The sequence below is a fragment of the Biomphalaria glabrata genome, chromosome 4, assembly GCF_947242115.1.
Source record: "Biomphalaria glabrata chromosome 4, xgBioGlab47.1, whole genome shotgun sequence".
NCBI classification, from domain to species: Eukaryota; Metazoa; Mollusca; class Gastropoda; family Planorbidae; genus Biomphalaria; species Biomphalaria glabrata.
Window position 1 is genome coordinate 30838974 of NC_074714.1, and position 26220 is coordinate 30865193.

The 26220-nt window shown below is 37.4% G+C and overlaps 1 protein-coding gene across 5 annotated transcripts in view; it reads right to left on the reverse strand.

The window, feature by feature from the left end:
• Window positions 1-296: 296 nt before the first annotated feature.
• The window catches only part of LOC106073222 (gelsolin-like protein 2), a 58278-nt gene continuing 32354 nt past the window's right edge, over window positions 297-26220 (reverse strand). For 4 of the 5 annotated variants that reach the window (XM_056026226.1, XM_056026225.1, XM_056026224.1 and 1 more), the window contains exons 6-14: window positions 17776-17847; window positions 11980-12107; window positions 10466-10574; window positions 8785-8895; window positions 7571-7651; window positions 6896-6975; window positions 3627-3705; window positions 2437-2532; window positions 297-1575 (exon numbers count right to left, since the gene is read on the reverse strand). In XM_056026226.1, coding sequence (XP_055882201.1) covers window positions 1480-1575; window positions 2437-2532; window positions 3627-3705; window positions 6896-6975; window positions 7571-7651; window positions 8785-8895; window positions 10466-10574; window positions 11980-12107; window positions 17776-17847 — 852 coding nt within the window. In that variant the 3' untranslated portion in view covers window positions 297-1479. The remainder of the gene's footprint in view (window positions 1576-2436; window positions 2533-3626; window positions 3706-6895; window positions 6976-7570; window positions 7652-8784; window positions 8896-10465; window positions 10575-11979; window positions 12108-17775; window positions 17848-26220) is intronic. The other variant, XM_056026228.1, reaches the window with a different exon arrangement.

Consider the following 26220-nt stretch of genomic DNA (forward strand, 5'->3'; position numbering starts at 1 on the left):
TAAGGCTAAATATAGATACAGTGTACGTGACACTACCCCTCAGGCCCTTCATTTTTAAATTTACTTTTGATTAAATTTTAGAGGGGTAGAGACATAGATAATTTATAAATTTTTAAAATATTTATAAATAACATATTATTTAGATAAGTGACATTTTTTAATATAAATTGTGTTTTTCATTAATCTGAGTATAACTTTGGGTATAAGTATATGCAACATGCATATTATATGCTTTTCTTTCTATTATTTTTTTGAGTGCACATTACAATTAAATAAAAATAAGTAGCCAATGCACATTGATATTGATGTAAATTTATATTTATTTACATAAATATTTTTAATAACATGATTTCACAGCAAAACAAAACTTTAAATTTTAATATTACAAAAAATAAACTGTAAGCTGTTAGAAGCTAAAAAAAATGCTATCACTGTTTCCTACTTTACACCACTGTCTACTCAATTGCACTCTCTGAATTCATCTTTGACAATTTTTTCCCCAAGATACCAGTTGCCATATTAATTACAGACAACTGTTACCATATACTATAACTATACAAAGAAATAAAGGTAAAAAGTGTACCTTTCACAAAGTTTGTATTTAAAAAATTTAACAAAATAAAAAAAAATAAAAAAAGTATTCCTAATTATAAAAAGATACTGGTACAAAATTATTTCTAGGTTTTTACTATTATTTATTATGTTTAGTTGCCTACTACTGGGTCTTTAATTATTACGAAAAAGCAACAAGATGTGTAAATGCTGTGCTTCAAGTCACAAGAAATGGAGTGTATATGTTTTCATTGCCAGCCCATCTTGGAGGTGTAGTGGCTGAGTGGCAAAGTGCTTCCAACCCAAGTCCTGGGTTAATCTTTGGGAGCCTGAGTTCACCCAGCTCTATTGGTTACCTGACATTAGTTGGGAAAAGTAAAGGCGGTTGGTCATTGTTTTGGCCACAAAACATCCTCATAAACCCTGGGCCACAGAAACATATCTACCCTATAGATCCCAAGGTTCAAAAGGGGTACTTAATTACTGCCTCCTATTCAGCAGCATTCTTAATAAATCTTTGCACTCGTATTTCCCAAAAGACAAGTAGTTCAACTAATTAATAAAGTAGGCCTACAACAAAATGTAATTACTTATTGATTAAAATAATAAGCCACCAATTTAGTATTATTTAAGAAATACACACATGAATACCCAGTTATCTCTGTGTTATTACAATGATATATATTTATATGTTTGTTGATGGATTTGTGTTTTTTACATTCAATGTACCTACTTGAAATAAGTCTTTAATGTGAAAAAAGAAAAAAACAACAAATGAGTTTTTAGTTGCTGCTTTGCATATCAAAATAAATTTTTATTTAAAATTTATTTCCCCATAGAAAAGATTAACATTTCTGTTTGTATTCATATCTTGTTATATTGGAATGATCATTGTAATTTATTTGACAATACAGATTTTTTTTTATATTAAGCTGCAAGAGCTGTTTCAAAAGATTCAACTGTTCTTCCTTCCCTTATACAAGAAACTGGAACCAAAGGATGATCTGTCTTTTGTAGATATGACTGAAAAAAGTAGACAATATAGATAGACTTGATTATTTGGTGTAGGTAAAGACAATTATTTTCAAACTTAGTAGTTGGTAACTGTTGAAATTATAATAACTTGTTCTTCACTTTTGAGCTAAGCAAAACATCTTAAAATCGTTTATTGCTGTTGAAAGGTCATATTTTAAAACTGTTGATGACTGCTGATAATATCAAAAATGAAAATTTTAGTGCATAAAAAAATGTATCAAACTTGTACAGGTAATCTTCTAAAAAATAAAAACCATCATTTTAGTTTCTTTACAGCAACATTATAAGAACATTTTTTGGGCTTACTTTGAACAATGTAGAGCTCTTATAATTTAAGCCTCAAATGTGGTTTTTGATGTTATTCCAACAGCCCCTATTGCATTAGGATGCATTGTTTACACATTAGCCTAATTTAAAATTGTATATAAGAAGAGCTCATTATGTCTCATTCAAAACAAGAATGATTATGGTGTGGCGACTATTTTTTTTTTAGTGGAAATCATATATATATATATATAGCTATTCATTTATTTATTTAAAAAAGACATTTTGAATCAAAATTGCCCATAGCATACCCCAGTGTATAAATCCTACCTTGGAAATTGAGTATTTTTTAAAATCTTGTTTTTTTTTTAAACTAGATATATTTTTCTATTTTTTAAATATGTTTATTGATTATTTTTTTGCATTTTACTATTTTGTTTTTTCTATTTAAGAAAAAAAAACGTTTTTTTTTAAATTTAGAGTATATTTTTTTAGGCAATGGAGGATTTCTTTCAAACCAAAAATATGTGTTACTGGATTATGAAACAAATTACAATCTTAGGAATAGATACCACATTTACTTACATGTGCATATGCTAATGCATTTTTCTTTTCAGCAGGACTGGTTTCTTTTCCAATCCATACAAACAATTCTGTCTTTATGTCAAAAACAAATACATCCTAAAAATAAAAAACAATTCACACACTAAAGTTGTAACAATAAATCGTATTCCATTATATTTAAAAATATTCAATTGATAATTAGTCATACAAAATGTTTCTAATAAAGTAGTTAAATGTTTAAGTGGTTAAAATTGTTTTCATTACTTATATACTGAAAGCTCAGATGTTTTTATGCATAACCCCTATTTTTATACATTGGTACATAAATTTAAAATGAAAAACTAGGTTACTATTATTAATAAAGACGAAACCATAGTACATGGAACATTGCAATACATATAGTGTCAACACAGTCTTAAATTCCATATACATTTCAGCGTTTTCTATTACAAAAAGTCAACGTTATCTCACTTTTAACACAATGTGCTTGCACAAGTCAACAATTGCAGGAAGATTAATATTTTCAATTAAATCTAGCTACATCTTACAATTTTGCTGTTGAGCCTAAAAGCTAACATAGCATTTCATTTCAATACTTATTGGCTGAGGATAAGAAGGCCTGACAGATAACACAGCTTTGCAATACATATTGGCTGACAAGTAAGAGGGCCATAAAGTTTAGTGCTTCTTATCACTTGGAAAAATATGGTCAAATATATGACACACTCTATACAACTAGAGGCAGAAATGTCATAAATAGCAATTAAAGACAACATTGAATAATAAAATTCTGAGATTTTATAATTTATAGGACTCTCAGACTCTGCAGTTTTTTAAACCTAGTCAAGTATGAAAGGTAGCAGATCTCCTCTTGGGACCATGATATTAACATACTTTTCCCACCCCCAAATGTGAGGTGTGCATTTTTTTTAGTTGATGGTATTACAAATTAAAGGGTTAGGGCTATTTTCTTTTAGACTTAAATTTGCATCATTCATTGAGCGGTGTGTCACAGTATGTTTTATGTTTAAAGAAATAATACAATAAACATAAACAATGTGACAAAAACATTTAGCGCCAAAACGACCTTGGCATCAAAACGTCCTGCTTCTAGAGGAAAGACGGTTGATATAGGCCTACAGATCTAGTTTTTTTATGGTGCCCAAACGACAAACAGACGACTAATGGATAGGTGAAGGTGAAAAACATACCTTGCTATCAAAGTCAGATTTGTTGATCTTGCCAGATTTTTCAAGTGAAAATGTGAGCTTTCCTAACGCATCTGACAATCTGAAGAATAACGATAAAACAGGATGATACTTTATATTTATGTAGAACAGTCAGCAAAACCCATTCTCATTGTCAGATTAAAGATTAAGGGTAAAAAAACAACAACAATTATACAAACTAATTACATTTAGATCCTCCCTAAACAGTGGCGTCACTAGGGGGTGCGGGCCGTACTGGGTGACTTAAGTGGTAAAAAAGCACTTTTGCAACAGACAACTTAAAAAATGTGTCGGTAAAAAAATTCAAAGGAATTTGATTTTTTTTTACATAAAATTAAGCCATAATTGGTAAAAATTCAAAAGCAAAAAGTTCTATCAATTTTGTTGTTTTGATATCGTAACAAACATGTTAAAATGAGAAAATCACGAGAAGACTGAAGACCCTTTATCAGGCATTAAGATTTGGAAAACTTTGGCACTCAGACTTAGACTACTAAAAAAAACAACGACACAATTTACAGGGAAGTCATTTATGATCAACGTAAAGAAGGAAAAAAAGAGGAACATCTTGCATAGACTGATATTACAGATGCGCACTAAAATGTTATAAATTGTTTATAAGTGTTTTAACAGACCCCGTTAAGAGACATGATAAATAGTATCTTGTATCATAGCACACCTAACATAGATCTCTGAACTTATAAGCAATGGTATTGTTCAAATGACAGAAATTTTCGGGATTTTTTCTCTTCAAAGAGAATCAAAGCAGATGGTACAAGTTTTGGTAACTTCTAATGCTTGGGCCTAAGTTATTGATATGTTGAGCTCATGGATATGATAATGCAGCAACAATATCTGAAATTCTTGAAGTGCAGGCAATATTTAAAAAAAAAAAAACACAAATTGTACTTTTAATGAATGTGTACATTGTTTATTTAAGCTATGTGGTCAACATTCAGAAAATACTTTTGCATGACATTTTATGTACTTTTAGTCTCAAATGTGTATCCCGCGGCCTTTGTGAGTGACCTCCAGCTGTCTCGTTCTGAGGCCACATGCAACCAGGTGCTCTCTTTTATGTCAGCTAAGGCAAGTTGGCGCCTAAGCTGGTCTTTGAAGTGTTTCCGTGGGGCGCCTCTGTTACGTCGACCATCTTTTAGCTCACCAAAAAATGACTGCCTTTGGCATACATTCATCCCCCTTACGGGATACATGCCCTGCCCAGCGTAACTGTTGGACCATAAGAAGTCCCTACCGGCGTTCGTAAGGTCATCGCTGTTTGTAGTGCGGTCTTGCCACTGTATGTCCATGATGGAGCGCAAGCACCTTTGGTGAAAGCGCTCAAGTAGTCTCAGTGTTTTCTGTATAGTGTCCATGTCTCAGATCCACATAAAAGGGTTGAGAGAACCACCGCCTGGTAGACATTGATATTTGTAGGCAGGCGGAGCGATTTATTACGCCAAACTCTCCCCTGAAGGCATCCAAAGACTCTACTGGCCCTGGCCAGACGGTTATCAACTTCCTTTAAAAGTAAGGACAGACGCAGACGGAAAAAAGAAAATCTAAACGACCATCTGCGGACAATGGTTATGCTTGCCCTGGTTGTGGAAAAATGTGTAGGTCACAGTTGGGGCTGCGCAGCCACGGGAAATATTGCATTCCTCACTCACTTTTACCATTCGATGGGGTATTTTAATTGATCATACTGGAGGTTCATTAAAATTTCTATAAACAAATCATTCCAGTGCTCATCATACTAGCCTACTGTTAGAACTATGAAAGAATGATTTGATGTATGAGGGCGGTTGAAGCTCTTTTGCTACCGCTCTTAAAATACAGACACTAGATGCGCAGGTACATTACCCTTCCCTAGTGCTATTAGAGCATGAAATGGGTTGCCTGAGTCAGCAAGGAAAACCAATGACTTGGTAGAATTTAAGTCATTAATTAACATGCATGACAAGATTGATCGAGAAACACGCAGATGATGATAATCATCTTTTTTGAAGTATTTGTATTTTATAAGATAAGAAGAAGATAAGAACAAGAGTTTAATGCTGAAGTGCTTTGATCCATTTAGCGTTGAGACAGACGACCAGTTATTCTAACAGAAATATCAAAACTAGAAGACATCTTCAGGAAGCAAATTCCTTTTGAAGAAGCTAAAACTGGGAAGTACCGGTACTAGAATTTTACAATTCAAATGGAATACCGATGAGACATAAGGAACTTTTATCAGTCCATTTATTAGGTCTTCAATAGCTTTTTGCCGTATGCATGTTAATGTGGAGTCTTTTAAAGAAACTTTTCAAAAGTAAAGTTAATACACTTTTAATTAACAACTCTTGAGACATGAATTTCAGATAGGACAACTCTGTCCATTGAAAACAAAATCACAAAAGATGTTGACTTTAAAGTTATTTATAAGTTTTCAAGTTTGAAATCCTGAAAAGTTCTTGTACACTTTAAAATGCTAAGCTTCATAATAATAATTGTTACTATTATTTGGTACCGATTAATAAATTCATCATCGGTACAAGACTTGCACTATAATGTTTAACTGTTTCTGTTAGGAGTTCTCTAAAGTCTACTAAGGAAAAGCATGTTCAGTAGATGTTAAATATTTTTCTAATTTAAAATCTTCCAGTTTAAACCCTACACTAACTAATGATAAAGAGTTGGTGTTACGTTTATTGTGTGGTGAGACTCTGTAGCGATAAACCAAATATCAAAAACGACAAAATCATAGTTTATAAATGCTTTAAATTGTATAAACACTGAAACCACTATTTGGTTTATATTCCTCCATTTTGGTTCTCCCTCTTTCAACACGCATCCGCACTGTTCCACATTTGCACTAACATGCGCACGTAACAGTTGGAAACAACGAAATTTGAACATAGAATCGACACTCATTTTAACGTTCTGTGATCACTATCAACGAATGTAGGTGATTAGCTCACTGTATTATGGCGCAACAAAAAGAACTAAACAATTAGTTTTTATTTGGAAGATTTAATAATAATAATAATAATAATCTTTATTATCCGTAAGGAAATTTGTCTTACAATTTGTGCATTACCAAACCTGGTGACACCCACCCTAGTGACACCACTGTCCCTAAAAATGTCAATTTTGAGAGTAATTCATTTTTCCCACTTTAAAGATAACATAAAATAAATGACAGCATAAAAATCCTGCCAAAAATGAAAACATTCTATGTACCATACTATAGATAGAACAATTGTAACCTGAATAACTCTCTTGTCTTGTTGTTACAATAGAAAATAACTTCATCCTCATTTTGTTCAGTGAGATACTGAGTGAACTCCTGGTGAAAACAAATGTAGAAGCACTAGATTTATTTACTTTAAGAAGGGGCTGTTTCATATATTGAAGCAAATATTTTAAAAATTATTGTAATATGTTAATCTGATGCTTGTCAATGATCTAATAAGCCTACATTTTATATTCCTGAACTTTTATCTGTAATTTTATAGTGGTGGATGTGTCACATTTATTAAGCAATTAGATAGATTAGCTTGAATGTATTGTAGGTTCAAGAATAAAAAATACAGGAACACAAAGTATAAAATAATTTGGTGTATGTTCAAATTAGAAATTAAACTGAACTGAGTATAATCCTTCTATGCCTTTTATTTATATAGCCATGTCCAGGTTCCACATTTGGTACCGTAGTAAAATTATTTCTGGGCAATCTAGCCAATTGTTGACTATACTGAACTAGAAGCTCCATTTGTACTATCTGACCCATAAAATGGAGGTTTTCATAAAAGACTATCAATAATTTAATACTAATAACAGAAATATAGCCAATAACGTCATAAAGAAATTAATCATAACTCTAGTAGTGAAAGCTTACTACAAAGAATCCAAAAGGATTCAATAGGAAGTAAAGTATTTACTCTATCAGATCCTTCATCCAGAACCTTTGCTTTTGGTTTGCCTCCCCGATCTTGGACAATGCTTTGCATGTAACTCTGAGCCTATACACAAGTGATCAAAATTAGGAACACCAAAATGGAGAGACTATTTTGTCTTGTTGACATTTGGATGATTAGGTGATTGTATGATTAGGTGATTAGATGATTAGGTGATGGAATTAAAACATTCTCATTAATTATGTTTACATTTGGATATGAAGTGTTGAAGGTCTTGTTTAAAAAATTAACATAGTTGATAAACAGAGAGATTCAAATTTGTATAGACAAGAGTCTATATTATATATATAATTCTCTTTATGGCTCAAGAGTTTGGACACCAAGTAATGGAAAAGATACACTTTTATTTCTGAAAGTCGGACGGACGAAATTTTAGAGGCGAAAAAAAAAATGGGGAGGGGAGAACTAGTAGTATTCACCCGTCACTAAATAGCAGGGCCGGACTTAACCATTGTGAACAAGAAGTCATTGAAAGAGAACAAGTAATCTACTCTATATTCACCCGTCACTAAAAAGCAGGGCCGGACTTAACCATTGTTGGGCCCAATGCGAAACGGATTTTGCGGGGCCCAGTTTGGGTAGGGATACAGATAATAAGTGAAAATTAAGAGTTTGCATTAGAAAATATATTCGTCTTTGCATTTATTCATTCGTTACTATGTACAGAATTACTTTACGAGCCTTGCGTGTAGCCAATTCATACAGTATATAATAAAAATTCGATTTCCTACATAGATCACGCTCAATAGCAAGAATTATCAAATGTTTCAACCTATCTACGAGAATGTTTGACCTCAAGTAATTCTTCATTAGTTTGAGGCATCGTATATTTTGTAATTTCCGGAGATTTCCAGGAGCGGGAAATCTGTTATAAGTTATAAAATGGTTTAATTAAATAATGTATACACAATGAATTAGCGCGGGTCCTATGAAAGTGCGGAGCACACTGAAGACGCATAGGTTGCAGTAGCCTAAGGCCGGCCCTGCAAAATAGCGGCGTATGCTACGTCGCCGGTCGACTAGTAGAATATATTTCAGAAAAATGTTGAGAACTTAATCAGAAATGAAATATAATCTATAAAGTAGTTTAAACATTTAAAATAAACGTTTCAAACATTATGCTAATAAACTTGTGATAACTAGTATGAATATAAATTTAATGCTAAAGAGTAAATTACTTTAAATCTTTCATCTTTATTGCTGCCAGAGCCATTCCACTGTAAAAGCTTCAAGCCAAGATCAAGGATGTACACGTCTGAGTTATCCAAGACATTTACATTACGAGCAACCTTAAGATAAAAATAGTTTGAATATAAGGCTGGTTGGGTGTACAGCCAAAAGTTTCTAAATAATGTTTTTTACCAACATGAAGACAATTTTTTATATGAATTATAATTATGATGAGAATAAATAATACTTTTTAGTAATTATAATTCTTAGAATATAATAAATGTTAATTTGAAAAGGAATAAATGTACTTCCTATACTTTTGATCACAAGAAATTTTAAAGAAAAAAAAAAAGAAATAATTGTTATTAAAAAATAAAATCATTGACATTTTTAAACCTGAGATGAACTCCTATTGAAAAATCAGAGCAGGAAGGACTCAATCCTAACGTAGTGCTCTGGCAAGAGACTTGGCCGTTCGGCGTAATGCCTCATAGCTACCATACAAGTCGAGTGACTGTTCGGACACGTCCTCCCTTAGCTCTCAAAGCAGGGGACACAGTGACGGCATCGGGAGTCATATTTCGGGTGGAACCGGGCCAAGTATGCCCCTACAGGACAATGTTCCGACCTACACTGTGCAACGATTGCATCTCCTTAACCGCCACCACGGATCGTCGCGATCTGGGTGACGCATATGCTGCCAGACACTACGTGCTCTGTCGGATTCCTCCCAGGACTTTAACCACTTCTCATAAATGAGTGCTCGGATTTCTGCTGTAGCTTGTAAAAACGTGCTTGGTGCTTCGAGGTAAGTGGCTGCCAAAGCTCCCTCTCATGCAAGGGTGTCTACCGTTTCATTAACCCTCACGCCGCAATGTAAGGGCGCCCACTGCATGAAAACAACAGCTCCTATGACTCGGCGGATGTTATCTACGGCGCTGACTGCCTCTTCTATTACCCATAGCTAGCAGATTGGAGCAAGAGTCGGTTACCAGCACAACTGTAGTTGCGCTAGTTTCGTTCAGAGTCATTCGGGCTCTATTAGCCTCGAATGCCCGAGTTATCCCTGTGGTCCAATCTCTTTGAATATAGCATGCTCAGAGTGCTTTGGTCCAATCTCTTTGTATACAGCATGCTCAGAGTGCTTTGGTCCTGTATCTTTAAATATTGCATGCTCAAGGTGTTTTGGTCCAATGTCTTTGAATATAGCATGCTCAGAGTGCTTTGGTCCAATGTCTTTAAATATAGCATGCTCAAGGTGCTTTGGTCCAATCTCTTTGAATATAGCATGCTCAGAGTGCTTTGGTCCAATCTCTTTGAATATAGCATGCTCAGAGTGCTTTGGTCCTGTATCTTTAAATATTGCATGCTCAAGGTGTTTTGGTCCAATGTCTTTGAATATAGCATGCTCAGAGTGCTTTGGTCCAATGTCTTTGAATATAGCATGCTCAGAGTGCTTTGGTCTAATCTCTTTATGGGAAGAGGATATTTGAGAGAAGGTATCTGCTTAGCAAACACAACTTGTGTCGGGATTTGAACTAGAGTCCCCTTGATAGGTAGCCAAGATGTTCATACCACTTAGCCCAACATCCCAAATAATATAAAATAATCAGACAATAAACCCAAGACAAGACTACATAAAACCCAAAACATGACTACCTAAAACAAATATCTTGAAACAACAATCACCTCTTTGACAAATATATTCTTTCTTTCACCATGGAAATGTAAAAGTCGAGGTCTGTATTCTGCTGGCTTTACATTCTTAAACCCACTTGTAGCGCCACCTTTTAACAATCTGATCCATAAAATAAAATGTTTTAGTTAGAAGCTTTTAGTAGCCTGTTTAGATCATGGACAAATGAATCATAGTAGTAAAATGATTTTTATCTATATTAAAAAAAAAAAAAAGATTTAAAAGTAAAGTAAACACATGTTCATTTGACTTTATTCTGATGTCACAAAATTATATGACATTATTTCAAACCTATGTGCAGCATGTGACCAATGGTACATATTTAGGCATTTGATTTTGATTCTAAATGTGTGTTTAAATTAAATTGAATTTTCATGCAATAATTATTTACTATTTGGCCCTTTTAGGTCTAGGGGTTCTAACAGTGAACCATTTAAGGCTGCGGTTTTCAACTTTTTTAGCTCGACGACCCCCTTATACGATTTCCTCACTAGTCGGCGACCCCCAATCGCAAAATTGTTTTTGTTCATAGGCCAAGGTAAATGTGATTTAGCTAATGTTATGAAACCTTTATCAAAATGCATATTTCTGACATCCATGATGTATTTTCATAGAAACTGAACATAGTAGTACTTCTATAATGTCCACAATCACCGGCCTCCAGCAGAACATTGTTACTTGTAAGGTAGTCTTGCCAGCGTATGCCCATTCTGGTGCGAAGGCACCCTTGATGGAGGCGTTCGAGGAGCTTTAGAGGCCTTCTGTATAGCACCCAGGACTCAGAGCCATACAAAGGTGTGGTTAGAACCACTACTTTATAAACTTAATTTTTGTTTAAGATGAAGAGATCCATTTTGCCATAATCTCTGTATCGACCTTCATCAACGGATAAATCCTAAAAATACACTGGTATGACAAAGTAGAAAACACCAAACTGTGGGAGATGAGTCGGCAGAAAAATATAGAGGGGCAGATCTTAGAGAGGAAGTGGAGATGGATTGGTCACATCTTTAGAAAAGATACCAACAACAGGGCTAAGCAGGCCTTAGAGTGGAACCCTCAGGCAACAAGACGTAGAGGAAGACCAAAAAGAATATGGCTAGGCAGTATACTAGATGAAGCCGAGAGGACAGGAAAGAGCTGGGAAGCCATTAACAAATTAGTAAAAGACCGTAGAGATTGGCGTGTTTTACTGAGGCCCTATGCCCCAAGAGGAAAGCAGAGGAAAGATGATGATGATACTCTCAGTTGATGGTGACTAAAAGCGCTTTACGGATTTTTTCACTCATTTTTAAGGGTCAGCCAGTGAAAAACGAGGACATTGTTGCTTACACACACAAGTTGTCACACACCCTTCACATTGACCCTTTCAAATACATAGAATACATATTTTCAATACAATAGTTCCACGTCTCCCCCCCCCCCCCCACACACAAATTTTTCAAATGAAAACCATTTCTCAGACAACTGACAACTTCTGGAATTGAATTCCTTGAACTGAACTTACTCAATTGTTTTGAAATAAGATTTGAATAGATTCGACTCAAAGCCTTGAACCTCGCGATGTTGAATGGGAACATCATCCAAATAAGTGTCCAGTTCAACAGTTTTATAAGCAGCAGTTCCATATTCATCCTGGTAGTTAAAACAAATCTTCTTTAATAATAATACAAATAATCATCTTTATTATCACTGAGGAAATTTGTGTTACAATTAATGTATGCATTAAATCATAAATATCTAGAAGTACACAATCTGTCCAGGCTAGTATCACTTCAATGTGCTATGAGAAATGTTGACATCAGGCACAGATCTAGTCTAGTCAATGCCAGGGGAACAAAGGAGTTTGTGTGTCGGATTGTTTTAGAGACATAGAGTTCAATGCAGGCCTAAAAATGTTTTAGAGACATAGCCTAAAAATGTTTTAGAGACATAGAGTTCAATGCAAGCCTAAAAATGTTTTAGAGACATAGCCTAAAAATGTTTTAGAGACATAGAGTTCAGTGCAAGCCTAAAAATGTTTTAGAGACAGAGTTCAATGCAGGCCTAAAAATGTTTTAGATACATAGAGTTCAATGCAGGCCTAAAAATGTTTTAGAGACAGAGTTCAATGCAGGCCTAAAAATGTTTTAGATACATAGAGTTCAATGCAGGCCTAAAAATGTTTTAGAGACATAGAGTTCAATGCAGGCCTAAAAATGTTTTAGAGACATAGAGTTCAATGCAGGCCTAAAAATGTTTTAGAGACAGAGTTCAATGCAGGCCTAAAAATGTTTTAGATACATAGAGTTCAATGCAGGTCTAAAAATGTTTTAGAGACAGAGTTCAATGCAGGCCTAAAAATGTTTTAGAGACATAGAGTTCAATGCAGGCCTAAAAATGTTTTAGAGACATAGAGTTCAATGCAGGCCTAAAAATGTTTTAGAGACAGAGTTCAATGCAGGCCTAAAAATGTTTTAGATACATAGAGTTCAATGCAGGCCTAAAAATGTTTTAGAGACATAGAGTTAAGTGCAAGCCTAAAAATGTTTTAGAGACAGAGTTCAATGCAGGCCTAAAAATGTTTTAGAGACATAGAGTTCAGTGCAAGCCTAAAAATGTTTTAGAGACAGAGTTCAATGCAGGCCTAAAAATGTTTTAGAGACAGAGTTCAATGCAGGCCTAAAAATGTTTTAGAGACATAGAGTTCAGTGCAAGCCTAAAAATGTTTTAGAGACAGAGTTCAATGCAGGCCTAAAAATGTTTTAGAGACAGAGTTCAATGCAGGCCTAAAAATGTTTTAGAGACATAGAGTTCAATGCAGGCCTAAAAATGTTTTAGAGACATAGAGTTCAATGCAGGCCTAAAAATGTTTTAGAGACAGAGTTCAATGCAGGCCTAAAAATGTTTTAGATACATAGAGTTCAATGCAGGCCTAAAAATGTTTTAGAGACATAGAGTTAAGTGCAAGCCTAAAAATGTTTTAGAGACAGAGTTCAATGCAGGCCTAAAAATGTTTTAGAGACATAGAGTTCAGTGCAAGCCTAAAAATGTTTTAGAGACAGAGTTCAATGCAGGCCTAAAAATGTTTTAGAGACAGAGTTCAATGCAGGCCTAAAAATGTTTTAGAGACATAGAGTTCAGTGCAAGCCTAAAGTTCAATGCAGGCCAAAAAATGTTTTAGAGACATAGAGTTCAGTGCAAGCCTAAAGTTCAATGCAGGCCTAAAAATGTTTTAGAGACAGAGTTCAGTGCAAGCCTAAAGTTCAATGCAGGCCTAAAAATGTTTTAGAGACATAGAGTTCAGTGCAAGCCTAAAAATGTTTTAGAGACAGAGTTCAATGCAAGCCTAAAAATGTTTTAGAGACATAGCCTAAAAATGTTTTAGAGACATAGAGTTCAGTGCAAGCCTAAAAATGTTTTAGAGACAGAGTTCAGTGCAAGCCTAAAAATGTTTTAGAGACAGAGTTCAATGCAGGCCTAAAAATGTTTTAGATACATAGAGTTCAATGCAGGCCTAAAAATGTTTTAGAGACAGAGTTCAATGCAGGTCTAAAAATGTTTTAGAGACAGAGTTCAATGCAGGCCTAAAAATGTTTTAGAGACATAGAGTTCAATGCAGGCCTAAAAATGTTTTAGAGACATAGAGTTCAATGCAGGCCTAAAAATGTTTTAGAGACAGAGTTCAATGCAGGCCTAAAAATGTTTTAGATACATAGAGTTCAATGCAGGCCTAAAAATGTTTTAGAGACATAGAGTTCAGTGCAAGCCTAAAAATGTTTTAGAGACAGAGTTCAATGCAGGCCTAAAAATGTTTTAGAGACATAGAGTTCAGTGCAAGCCTAAAAATGTTTTAGAGACAGAGTTCAATGCAGGCCTAAAAATGTTTTAGAGACAGAGTTCAATGCAGGCCTAAAAATGTTTTAGAGACATAGAGTTCAGTGCAAGCCTTAAGTTCAATGCAGGCCAAAAAATGTTTTAGAGACATAGAGTTCAGTGCAAGCCTAAAGTTCAATGCAGGCCTAAAAATGTTTTAGAGACATAGAGTTCAGTGCAAGCCTAAAGTTCAATGCAGGCCTAAAAATGTTTTAGAGACATAGAGTTCAGTGCAAGCCTAAAAATGTTTTAGAGACAGAGTTCAATGCAAGCCTAAAAATGTTTTAGAGACATAGCCTAAAAATGTTTTAGAGACATAGAGTTCAGTGCAAGCCTAAAAATGTTTTAGAGACAGAGTTCAGTGCAAGCCTAAAAATGTTTTAGAGACAGAGTTCAATGCAGGCCTAAAAATGTTTTAGATACATAGAGTTCAATGCAGGTCTAAAAATGTTTTAGAGACAGAGTTCAATGCAGGCCTAAAAATGTTTTAGAGACATAGAGTTCAATGCAGGCCTAAAAATGTTTTAGAGACATAGAGTTCAATGCAGGCCTAAAAATGTTTTAGAGACAGAGTTCAATGCAGGCCTAAAAATGTTTTAGATACATAGAGTTCAATGCAGGCCTAAAAATGTTTTAGAGACATAGAGTTAAGTGCAAGCCTAAAAATGTTTTAGAGACAGAGTTCAATGCAGGCCTAAAAATGTTTTAGAGACATAGAGTTCAGTGCAAGCCTAAAAATGTTTTAGAGACAGAGTTCAATGCAGGCCTAAAAATGTTTTAGAGACAGAGTTCAATGCAGGCCTAAAAATGTTTTAGAGACATAGAGTTCAGTGCAAGCCTAAAAATGTTTTAGAGACAGAGTTCAATGCAGGCCTAAAAATGTTTTAGAGACAGAGTTCAATGCAGGCCTAAAAATGTTTTAGAGACATAGAGTTCAATGCAGGCCTAAAAATGTTTTAGAGACATAGAGTTCAATGCAGGCCTAAAAATGTTTTAGAGACAGAGTTCAATGCAGGCCTAAAAATGTTTTAGATACATAGAGTTCAATGCAGGCCTAAAAATGTTTTAGAGACATAGAGTTAAGTGCAAGCCTAAAAATGTTTTAGAGACAGAGTTCAATGCAGGCCTAAAAATGTTTTAGAGACATAGAGTTCAGTGCAAGCCTAAAAATGTTTTAGAGACAGAGTTCAATGCAGGCCTAAAAATGTTTTAGAGACAGAGTTCAATGCAGGCCTAAAAATGTTTTAGAGACATAGAGTTCAGTGCAAGCCTAAAGTTCAATGCAGGCCAAAAAATGTTTTAGAGACATAGAGTTCAGTGCAAGCCTAAAGTTCAATGCAGGCCTAAAAATGTTTTAGAGACAGAGTTCAGTGCAAGCCTAAAGTTCAATGCAGGCCTAAAAATGTTTTAGAGACATAGAGTTCAGTGCAAGCCTAAAAATGTTTTAGAGACAGAGTTCAATGCAAGCCTAAAAATGTTTTAGAGACATAGCCTAAAAATGTTTTAGAGACATAGAGTTCAGTGCAAGCCTAAAAATGTTTTAGAGACAGAGTTCAGTGCAAGCCTAAAAATGTTTTAGAGACAGAGTTCAATGCAGGCCTAAAAATGTTTTAGATACATAGAGTTCAATGCAGGCCTAAAAATGTTTTAGAGACAGAGTTCAATGCAGGTCTAAAAATGTTTTAGAGACAGAGTTCAATGCAGGCCTAAAAATGTTTTAGAGACATAGAGTTCAATGCAGGCCTAAAAATGTTTTAGAGACATAGAGTTCAATGCAGGCCTAAAAATGTTTTAGAGACAGAGTTCAATGCAGGCCTAAAAATGTTTTAGATACATAGAGTTCAATGCAGGCCTAAAAATGTTTTAGAGACATAGAGTTCAGTGCAAGCCTAAAAATGTTTTAGAGACAGAGTTCAATGCAGGCCTAAAAATGTTTTAGAGACATAGAGTTCAGTGCAAGCCTAAAAATGTTTTAGAGACAGAGTTCAATGCAGGCCTAAAAATGTTTTAGAGACAGAGTTCAATGCAGGCCTAAAAATGTTTTAGAGACATAGAGTTCAGTGCAAGCCTAAAGTTCAATGCAGGCCAAAAAATGTTTTAGAGACATAGAGTTCAGTGCAAGCCTAAAGTTCAATGCAGGCCTAAAAATGTTTTAGAGACATAGAGTTCAGTGCAAGCCTAAAGTTCAATGCAGGCCTAAAAATGTTTTAGAGACATAGAGTTCAGTGCAAGCCTAAAAATGTTTTAGAGACAGAGTTCAATGCAAGCCTAAAAATGTTTTAGAGACATAGCCTAAAAATGTTTTAGAGACATAGAGTTCAGTGCAAGCCTAAAAATGTTTTAGAGACAGAGTTCAGTGCAAGCCTAAAAATGTTTTAGAGACAGAGTTCAATGCAGGCCTAAAAATGTTTTAGATACATAGAGTTCAATGCAGGCCTAAAAATGTTTTAGAGACAGAGTTCAATGCAGGCCTAAAAATGTTTTAGATACATAGAGTTCAATGCAGGCCTAAAAATGTTTTAGAGACATAGAGTTCAATGCAGGCCTAAAAATGTTTTAGAGACATAGAGTTCAATGCAGGCCTAAAAATGTTTTAGAGACAGAGTTCAATGCAGGCCTAAAAATGTTTTAGATACATAGAGTTCAATGCAGGCCTAAAAATGTTTTAGAGACATAGAGTTCAGTGCAAGCCTAAAAATGTTTTAGAGACAGAGTTCAATGCAGGCCTAAAAAATGTTTTAGAGACATAGAGTTCAGTGCAAGCCTAAAAATGTTTTAGAGACAGAGTTCAATGCAGGCCTAAAAATGTTTTAGAGACAGAGTTCAATGCAGGCCTAAAAATGTTTTAGAGACATAGAGTTCAGTGCAAGCCTAAAGTTCAATGCAGGCCTAAAAATGTTTTAGAGACATAGAGTTCAGTGCAAGCCTAAAGTTCAATGCAGGCCTAAAAATGTTTTAGAGACATAGAGTTCAGTGCAAGCCTAAAGTTCAATGCAGGCCTAAAAATGTTTTAGAGACATAGAGTTCAGTGCAAGCCTAAAGTTCAGTGCAAGCCTAAAAATGTTTTAGAGACATAGAGTTCAGTGCAAGCCTAAAGTTCAATGCAGGCCTAAAAATGTTTTAGAGACATAGAGTTCAGTGCAAGCCTAAAGTTCAATGCAGGCCTAAAAATGTTTTAGAGACATAGAGTTCAGTGCAAGCCTAAAGTTCAGTGCAAGCCTAAAAATGTTTTAGAGACATAGAGTTCAATGCAAGCCTAAAAAGCTATGTTTAAAGTGAGAGTACAACTAATGAAAGATATAATTATTAGTATAAATTTTAAAACATACTATATAACATTTATCCATTGAAAACCGTTAAAACATTCTAGGCTTGAAACATTATTTAGTGTACAGTGAAGGCTAGTAGACTAAATTCTATGTACATTTGTATTGTGTGTTTAACTTACTTGAGTGCTATATTTTCCAATCCAGAAGTGGACATCATAAAGAAACTGTTCTTTTCCACTTTCTTTATAAGTCTTGAATACATTAATAATAAGACTATTATACAATTAGTCATGGGTAATACAGCAAACAAGATAACAAAAAGAGTTTATGTTGTCACAAAAACTCAGAAGCGGCCCCCACCGGATTCTGCACATGGTCAAGTACTATTCAAACCATGGTCTAGTTTTAATTGTCTAAAGTAATCAAATGTCAAAGAATCATTTATTAGCTTGAAAACAAACTGAACAATCTATTATTGATAATGATACTTCTAGATCTTTAGGCAAGAAAACAAACTGAACAATCTATGATTCATAATGATACTTCTAGACCTTTAGGTAAGAAAACTAAAACTTATATTTGTCAGAAGATTTCAGCGAAAAATTTGTCGTTATTTTTTTGCTTGAAAACAAACTGAACAGCATATTATTGATAATGCCATTTTTTCTGACGTACATTAACATTTTTTTTACAGACGGAGAAATCAGCTTTTCAATAGGTTGTTTTCTACTTTTTCGATAGAAACGTGACAGACAGACAGATATAAAACTAATACATCTTGCGAAAGCCGCTTAAAAAACAAAATAACATGTGAGCAGGTCAGGCAGGCACGAGTGGGAGGACCTATTCTCTTCTGCTCAACATTAAAATTTACCAACAGTAGGCAGATGTTTGCGATACTGGGTGGGCTCAATCTGTGCACCTTGGTATGGTGACCAAGGGGCTAGAGTCACCTAAGTAACCAGACAACTAACTATACTAACTTAACTAAATGAAAACAAGATATAACAAACTTTAGTTTACGATAAATAAAACAAAAAGAAACTTTATTTACATACAAAAATAAATCAATAACAAAATATATACACTAACTTGACTAATCACTGCTACTGAACCCATCAACTATCTAAAACCCTCTAAATCTACACCACTACAAACAATAGCAATGCCTAACGAAAGCCTAAAGAAACCTAACAACAACCTAATCTCAAAAACAATGTGCGTCTGATCACTCAAGCACAGATCCCACTTCTGACACCAGTTTTCTGTTAGCAGGTCAGGAGGCACTAGACCTTTTTCTGCTAAACAGATTTTATTTAACCGGTAGGTTGGTGGTAACTCTACCGTGTGGGTCCGATCTGTGCACTCCGGTCTGCGACTAAAGGGCGGCCTTCACCTGGGCGATCAGACCGCACAATTAACTATCAACTTGAGCTAAACTAAACTAAGCTATTAAAAGGAAATGATGAAACTAGATTTATCAGACAATTTATATACACTTTTATTTACACTACACGAATTAACATAAAATCAATAATATATATATATCAAACAAATAAACCCTAAGACAACTATATTATCTCTTAAAGAAATTAAACACAACAGTAATAATAAATCAATTAAAAACTTAAATACCAAAATACTCCACTCGATCAACCCTCTAATCAATGGAACACGAAACAATAAACTAGTCCTTACTTTACTTAACCTAAAACTTAAAAAAATAAACCCAGACTAGACCCAAAACTGGCAAACCCCAATAAAATACTCTAATTCCGGCCTACTACCTAGGCTAGATCTATAATAAAGCAGCAGTTAAAACTAAAAGCAGTAATAATAGCCTGCAAAACATAAATGCAAAACTATATTATATTCTATTAGGACTGATGGACGCCGCCATCTTCATTACAGCATGTTGCCAACTATTATGACAAATAGATCTAGTCCAAGTAGAAAATAAAATAACTACCTTACACATAGTGTGACATAGATCTAGACTCTAGAATCTAGTAAAAAAAAATAATAGTTACAAACTTACAGGCCGTCCCAGGTACAGAATAAAAATATAATTAGACGACACTAACCTATAAAAATAAAATATATAAAAATAGCTCTAACCTATACAACAAAAATACATTTTAAAAATAGCTAAAATTGCTCAATGCGCTATGGTCAAATCTCTCAAGTGGACCAGTATAGGAAAGGAGGGGGGAGAAGGTATCTGGGAGGTTTCCGTGATGCCCTAACCCTAATCCTTAAAAATAAACCACAAAGCTTATCTAAGGGGGAAGAACTACGTACTTACAACTATATCCTTCAATAATGTAGACGCTATTTCCCTTATTCGATATGAAACAATAATTGTCAATAACTAATTGATTAATTAACATAAACAAAAAACGAATTTCGTCTGGAGCGAAAGAGGCTTTAACATTTTAACCCAGTTTCTTCAGAAACCTCTGAACTTCCGAGGACCTGTTGAGCTCTTCGTCATCTTGATCCACTTATCGTCATCTTGATCCGCACATTGTCATCTTGACCCGCACATCATCTTGATCCGCACATCGTTATCTTGACCCGCACATCATCATCTTGATCCGCACATCGTTATCTTGACCCGCACATCATCATCTTGATCCGCACATCGTTATCTTGATCAGCACATCGTTATCTTGATCCGCACATCGTCATCTTGACCTGCACATCATCTTGATCCGCACATCATCATCTTGATCCGCACATCATCTTGATCCGCACATCGTCATCTTGATCCCCACATCATCTTGATCCGCACATCGTCATCTTGATCTGCACATCGTCATCTTGATCTGCACATCGTTATCTTGACCCGCACATCGTCATCTTGATCCGCACCTCATCTTGATCCGCACATCGTCATCTTGACCCGCACATCGTCAACAAGGATTGGCCTCTTTAGTCACACAAGAAGTTGCAAAGGGAAAAGATCGTCTCTCGAGACGTAAAATGCCACCTCCCCCCCCCCAGACCCCATTTCTCCATACTCTCAGTTGGAGTTGACCAAAAGCGCTTTTGGGTTTACTCTAATTTTCAAGGGTCAGCCAATGATAAGCGTATGCTAATTTTAAGGCGCATAGCTTTTTCTCTATCCTTCACGAAGACTTACTTACATACACACAGACAAAGATACGTTCTTTTAGATTTGATTGATTTTTTTGATTTTTTGATTTGAGGCACATCGGCACAATTTAGGCCATGTCGTGCCTGCAGTCCCTTAAGGACTACTCTCTCTCTAAACAACAAGGGCCAGATTCTATACAGTCATATAATTAAAATCAAGGTCTATTCACAGTTAAAATAGTAAAGGTAGTAAAAATTTAAATATTTGGTAAAAATCTAATGTAAATAGTGCATGTTCACAAATTCAGAAATCAGATCTTCGTAGATAGCCCCACTTCCCGAATAAAGCCCAGTACCTTCCCAAGGTCGACATTATTAAATAGTGTTTTTAGATTAGTGGCTCTAAAATATTTCGCCCTGACATCCTGGTATCTGGGGCAATCAACGAGGATATGTTCCACGGTGAGGCGAGAGTCACAGTACTCGCAAAGTGGGGGCTCCTCTCTCTTCAGTACAAAAGAGTGCGTGATGTAGGTGTGGCCAATCCTAAGTCTGGACATGGTTGTGCTACCACGCCTTGTCAGACCCTTAGATGTGTGCCGCCACCTGACATCCGCCACAATCTGCCTGAGTTTACTGTGAGTCTCAGCCTCCCATCGGTTCTGCCACTCTCGATAGGTGGCAGAGGCAATACTTTGTCTCAGGTCCGAGTAGGGAATTTGGGTTCCTGACACCGCATGATTTAGGGCTCTCTTTGCTTCTCTGTCTGCGGCTTCGTTTCCCTCAATGCCAACATGGGAGGGGACCCAGATGAAGGTGACATCCCTACGGTCGGCTGTTATTAGGTCCAACAGCTTCAGGCTCTTATGTACCAATGGGATGTCAGTCTTCATCCGCCCCAAAGCTTGCAATGCAGATTTGGAGTCGGAGCAGATTATAAATTTACTCCTTTCTGATGCTTTTACGGCCATAAGTGCAAGCAACATTGCGTGCAATTCGGCCGTAAAGATGGAGCAGCCATCGGGGAGTCTACGGGAGATTGTTTTGTTCCGAAAGGAGCAGGCACACGCGACCTTTCCCTCCATTTTGGATCCGTCTGTGTAGATGGTGCCACAATCTCCGTAGCTCTCCTGCAGTTCCCTAAAGTGGACTTGTAGTATGCTTGGGTCTGTATTTTCTTTTTTGAAATTAAGGAGGGATAAATTTAATTTGGGTTTATTCATTAGCCAAGGAGGATTCTGAGGGGTTTCTATTTTAGAGATTTGGTCAATGGGTGGGGTTAAATTTTGGATGGGTTCTCTCATTCGAAGGCCCAACGGCTGTATGACGTTAGGCCTTCGATTGTATAATTCTACCTCTGTGGGGTTAAATATGGAGTCAAAAGCAGGGTTCGTGGGGTTGGATTTTAGCTTGACTATATACTGCATTGCAAGCTTTTTCATTCTTATATCCATGGGGAGTTCTCCAGCCTCCACATGGAGACTTGGGATAGGTGATGTACGAAACGCGCCGAGACAGAGACGCAGGGCAGCATTTTGTATTGGTTCCAGTATTTTTAGGTACGACTTCCTTGCTGCTCCATATATTATGGATCCGTAGTCTAGCTTGGATCGAATTAGACTCCGATAGAGCAGCAGCAAGGTATCTCTGTCAGCTCCCCAGTCCGTATGGCTGAGTACTCTTAGTATGTTTAATGACTTTTGGCATTTCTTCTTAAGTTCCTTAATGTGGGGGAGAAAATTAAATTTGGAATCTAAGGTGAGGCCTAAAAATTTTGTAGTTTTCACGACAGGGATCTTCTTTTTGTGTATAAATAGTTCAGGGTCTGGGTGGAGTCCCCTTAGATTACAAAAATGCATACTAACTGTTTTGGAGTCTGAGAATTTGAAACCATTATAGTTTGCCCAACCCTGAATTTTGTTTAAACATAACTGTAATTTCCTTTCTAAGGTGTTCATGTTTTTCCCATAAGTAAGAATGACAAAGTCATCAACATACAAAGAGCACTCTATGCCAGGGGACAGCGCATTTATGATGCTATTTATTTTAATGTTGAACAGGGTGACTGACAGAATGCTGCCCTGGGGTACACCCATTTCCTGGTCATGAGTGTCAGAAGCGGAGTTGCCCACTCGGACCTGAAATTTTCGATCTTTCAGGAATTCCTCCACAAAACGGGGGAGGTGTCCCTTAAGCCCCATAAGCGCCAGGTCACGTAGAATGCCATGTTTCCAGGTTGTGTCATAGGCCTTTTCTATATCGAAGAATATAGCTACTAGATGTTCTCTTCTGAGTAATGCATTTCTAATATAAGCTTCCAGCCTTACCAGGTGGTCAGTTGTTGTCCGCCCCTGCCGGAATCCGCACTGGTAGTTTGAGATCACTTTATTCCTTTCCAGGTACCAGACCAGCCTACTGTTAATCATTCTTTCCATGGTTTTGCAGATGCAGCTTGTTAGTGCTATTGGTCGATAGTTAGCTGGGTCAGAGCCGTCTCTTCCCGGTTTAGGTATCGGTATAACTGTGGCTTTCCTCCAGCTGTTTGGGAAAGCGCCTGTTTGCCACACACAGTTATAGACCCCTAGTAGGACTGCCAATGAGGGTTCGGGAAGGTGCTTGAGGAACTGGTAATGGATTTCGTCTTCTCCAGGCGCTGTGTCATGTGACTTGTCCAGCGATTCCCTCAGTTCCTCAAGCGAGAACGGTTTGTTGTAGTCTTCATTGTTCTCTGACCTGAAATCAATGGGGTGTCTTTCCTCCCTGGTTTTGACTTTTTGGAACTCTGGCGTGTAGTGTGCAGTGGATGATTTTTCTGCTATTGAGGATGCAAGGCAGTCAGCTATTTCTCTGGGGGACGTGACAGTTCGTCCTTGGTTTTTCAAATGCCCTATTGCATTTGATTCTTTCCCTTTGATTCGCCTTACTGCCTTCCAAACCGCTCTAGCAGAAGTTTTGGCATCCAGACTGCCGACAAAACTTCTCCAGGAATTCCTTTTGGCTGACCGTATGGTTTGTCTAGCCTTTGCTCTAGCTATCCTGAATAGCTTTAGGTTTTCCTGGGAAGGATTCTTTATAAATGCAGCCAGTCGTTTTTTCCTATCACCAATAGCACTTTTGCAAGCTGTATCAAACCATGGTTTGCTAGGCCGTTTTGGATTTGCAGAGGTTAGGGGTACAACTTTCCTGGCTATACTTAGTAGCTTGCTAGCAAAGGTATCAGCTGGGTTCTGTTCATGGAGGATATTTTCTGTGATATCCTCAGAGCATCTTTTTTGGAATTGTTCCCAATCGGCCTTATTCAGTTTCCACCGCTGAGGTCGTCCCAATGAAGGGAGATTGTTAGTAATGATGATTGGGAAGTGATCACTTCCCCGTAGATCATTGCTAACTGACCATTTAAAATCGTCCAGAAGTCCGGGGACGCATACGGTGAGGTCAATGCATGTGAATGATCCAGTTCCTGGGTGCAAGTAGGTCGGTGATGCATCATTAAGTATGCATAAATCATGTTGGAGGAAGATATCCTCCAGCATACGACCTCTTGTGTCGGTATTGTTGGATCCCCACATGGTGTTATGGGCATTGAAATCCCCAAGGATTAAATAAGGCCGGGGGAGTTGTTTCAATAGGTCCTCCATGTCTGTTCGGTTTAATGGAGGCCTGGTGGTAGATACAGGCTGCAGCAAATGATAACCTTGTGAAGGGTTATCCTAGCTGCTACGGCCTGTAGTGTGGTCTGTAGTTCTACCCTCTCATGGGGGATGCTATCCTTCACAAGGATACAGACTCCACCTGATGCTCTCTCTGCATCCTCAACATTCTTGGTGTAAGCACGGTAGCTTCGGAAGCTGATGCAATCTTTCAGAAATGTTTCCTGTAAGCAGACAGCTACAGGAGTCTCAGAGTCCATCAGTAGCTGCATTTCCCCGTAATTGGCCTTGATGCCTCTACAATTCCACTGTACAATTCTGGAATCCATGGCTTATTCTAGATGACCTACTTGGAGCTATTTGGCCTTGGGAGGCCCCCGGAGGGGTTTCCCTTTATTCCAGTGACCTTGGTATTTTTATTCTTGGGTTTGGATGGAGAGGAGGACAACCCCCTTTTGGGGGAAGTCTTTCTCTCTGGAGAGGGGAGATCCCTCATGTTAGAGCGGAGGTTATTTCCTCCTCTCTCACCTCGGGCATCCTCTCCGCTTTGATTTCTCCCCTTAGGGAGTTGGTCAACCTCTAACTCGGTAGAGGTTGGGGTGTCTGGCTGGGTTCTCTTAGGAGAACCTGTGTCAGACATGATGTCTCCGGGTTCTCCCGGAGTATTGGTTTTGACATGCTGCTCAGTCTCCATGCTCTCATCAGCGAGCACAGAGAACCTGTTCTTTAGCATGACAACAGGGCTTTCTTGTTTCTTCAGAGGTGTGTTCTTTAGCGGTGTTTTCTTCTGAGTTGGGGGAGGAGGAGGGGGTGGTGGGGTCAATGTGTCCGTCTGTGTGGCTATGGATCTTCCTTTCTTAGCAACAGCCTGGGCGTAGGTCTTTGTCAAGCCGAATTGGCCCTTGGGTAGGGCCAGTACAGCCGATTTCGCCTGGCTAAAGGTACATCCGTATCTTGCCTTGTACTTCTGCACGGCAACCTCCTGTTTCCACACAGGGCAGTCCTTGGAGTAGGCTGAGTGGCCAGCTTGACAGTTTGGGCATTTGAACTGGGCTGTGCAGCCCTTGTCCTCATGACCCTCTCCAGCACATCTGGCACACACAGTGTTCCTCTTGCAGACTGCCGCGCCGTGTCCATAACCCTGGCACTTGAAGCACCTCATGGGGTTAGGTATGTAGGGCCTCACTGGAACTCGTAGGTATCCTGCCTTCACATACTCTGGCGGTGTCCTAGTTCCGAATGTGAGGATAATAGTGGCGGTTTTGACCTCCTCACCCTCCCTGCGCCTGGTAATGCGCCGGGCATGGGTGACTCCTTCAATGCCCTCCACTATTTCCTTCTCGGAACATTCCAGTAGGTCCCTAGAGCTGATTACACCTCTGCTGGTGTTCAGACTCTTGTGTGGCATGACTTCCACTTGGAGATCACAGAGTCTTCTGCATCTTAAAAGCCCATCAGAGTGTGTCTTGCTGTCTACTTCTACAAGGAGTTCCATTGTTTTGTGTAGCTTAGACACACTCTTGGGCTCTCCCACTACTGACTTGAGTCCCTTATAGATAATAAAAGGGCTCAACTTTGTCAGGCTTTTTCCCTCCTCTGTGCATCTAACCACCAGAAATGATGGCCAGGTGGCACAGCTTTTTGGGACCTCCTCTTTTTTATCGTCAATTCGACGTTTCTTGCCCAGACATAGGTCTGGGGCAAGTAGTTTTGTGTGTGTTTTTTTGTCCATATATATTTTGGTTAATTCGGCACCTGTGCTCCCCACCCGCCATCGAGTCCAACAAGGGGACGGGCCATTCGGATGTCCAGAATGAGCCCGCCAGGGCTACACAGGTGCTATACTCAGTCAACTGCTACATCGGACATGTGTCC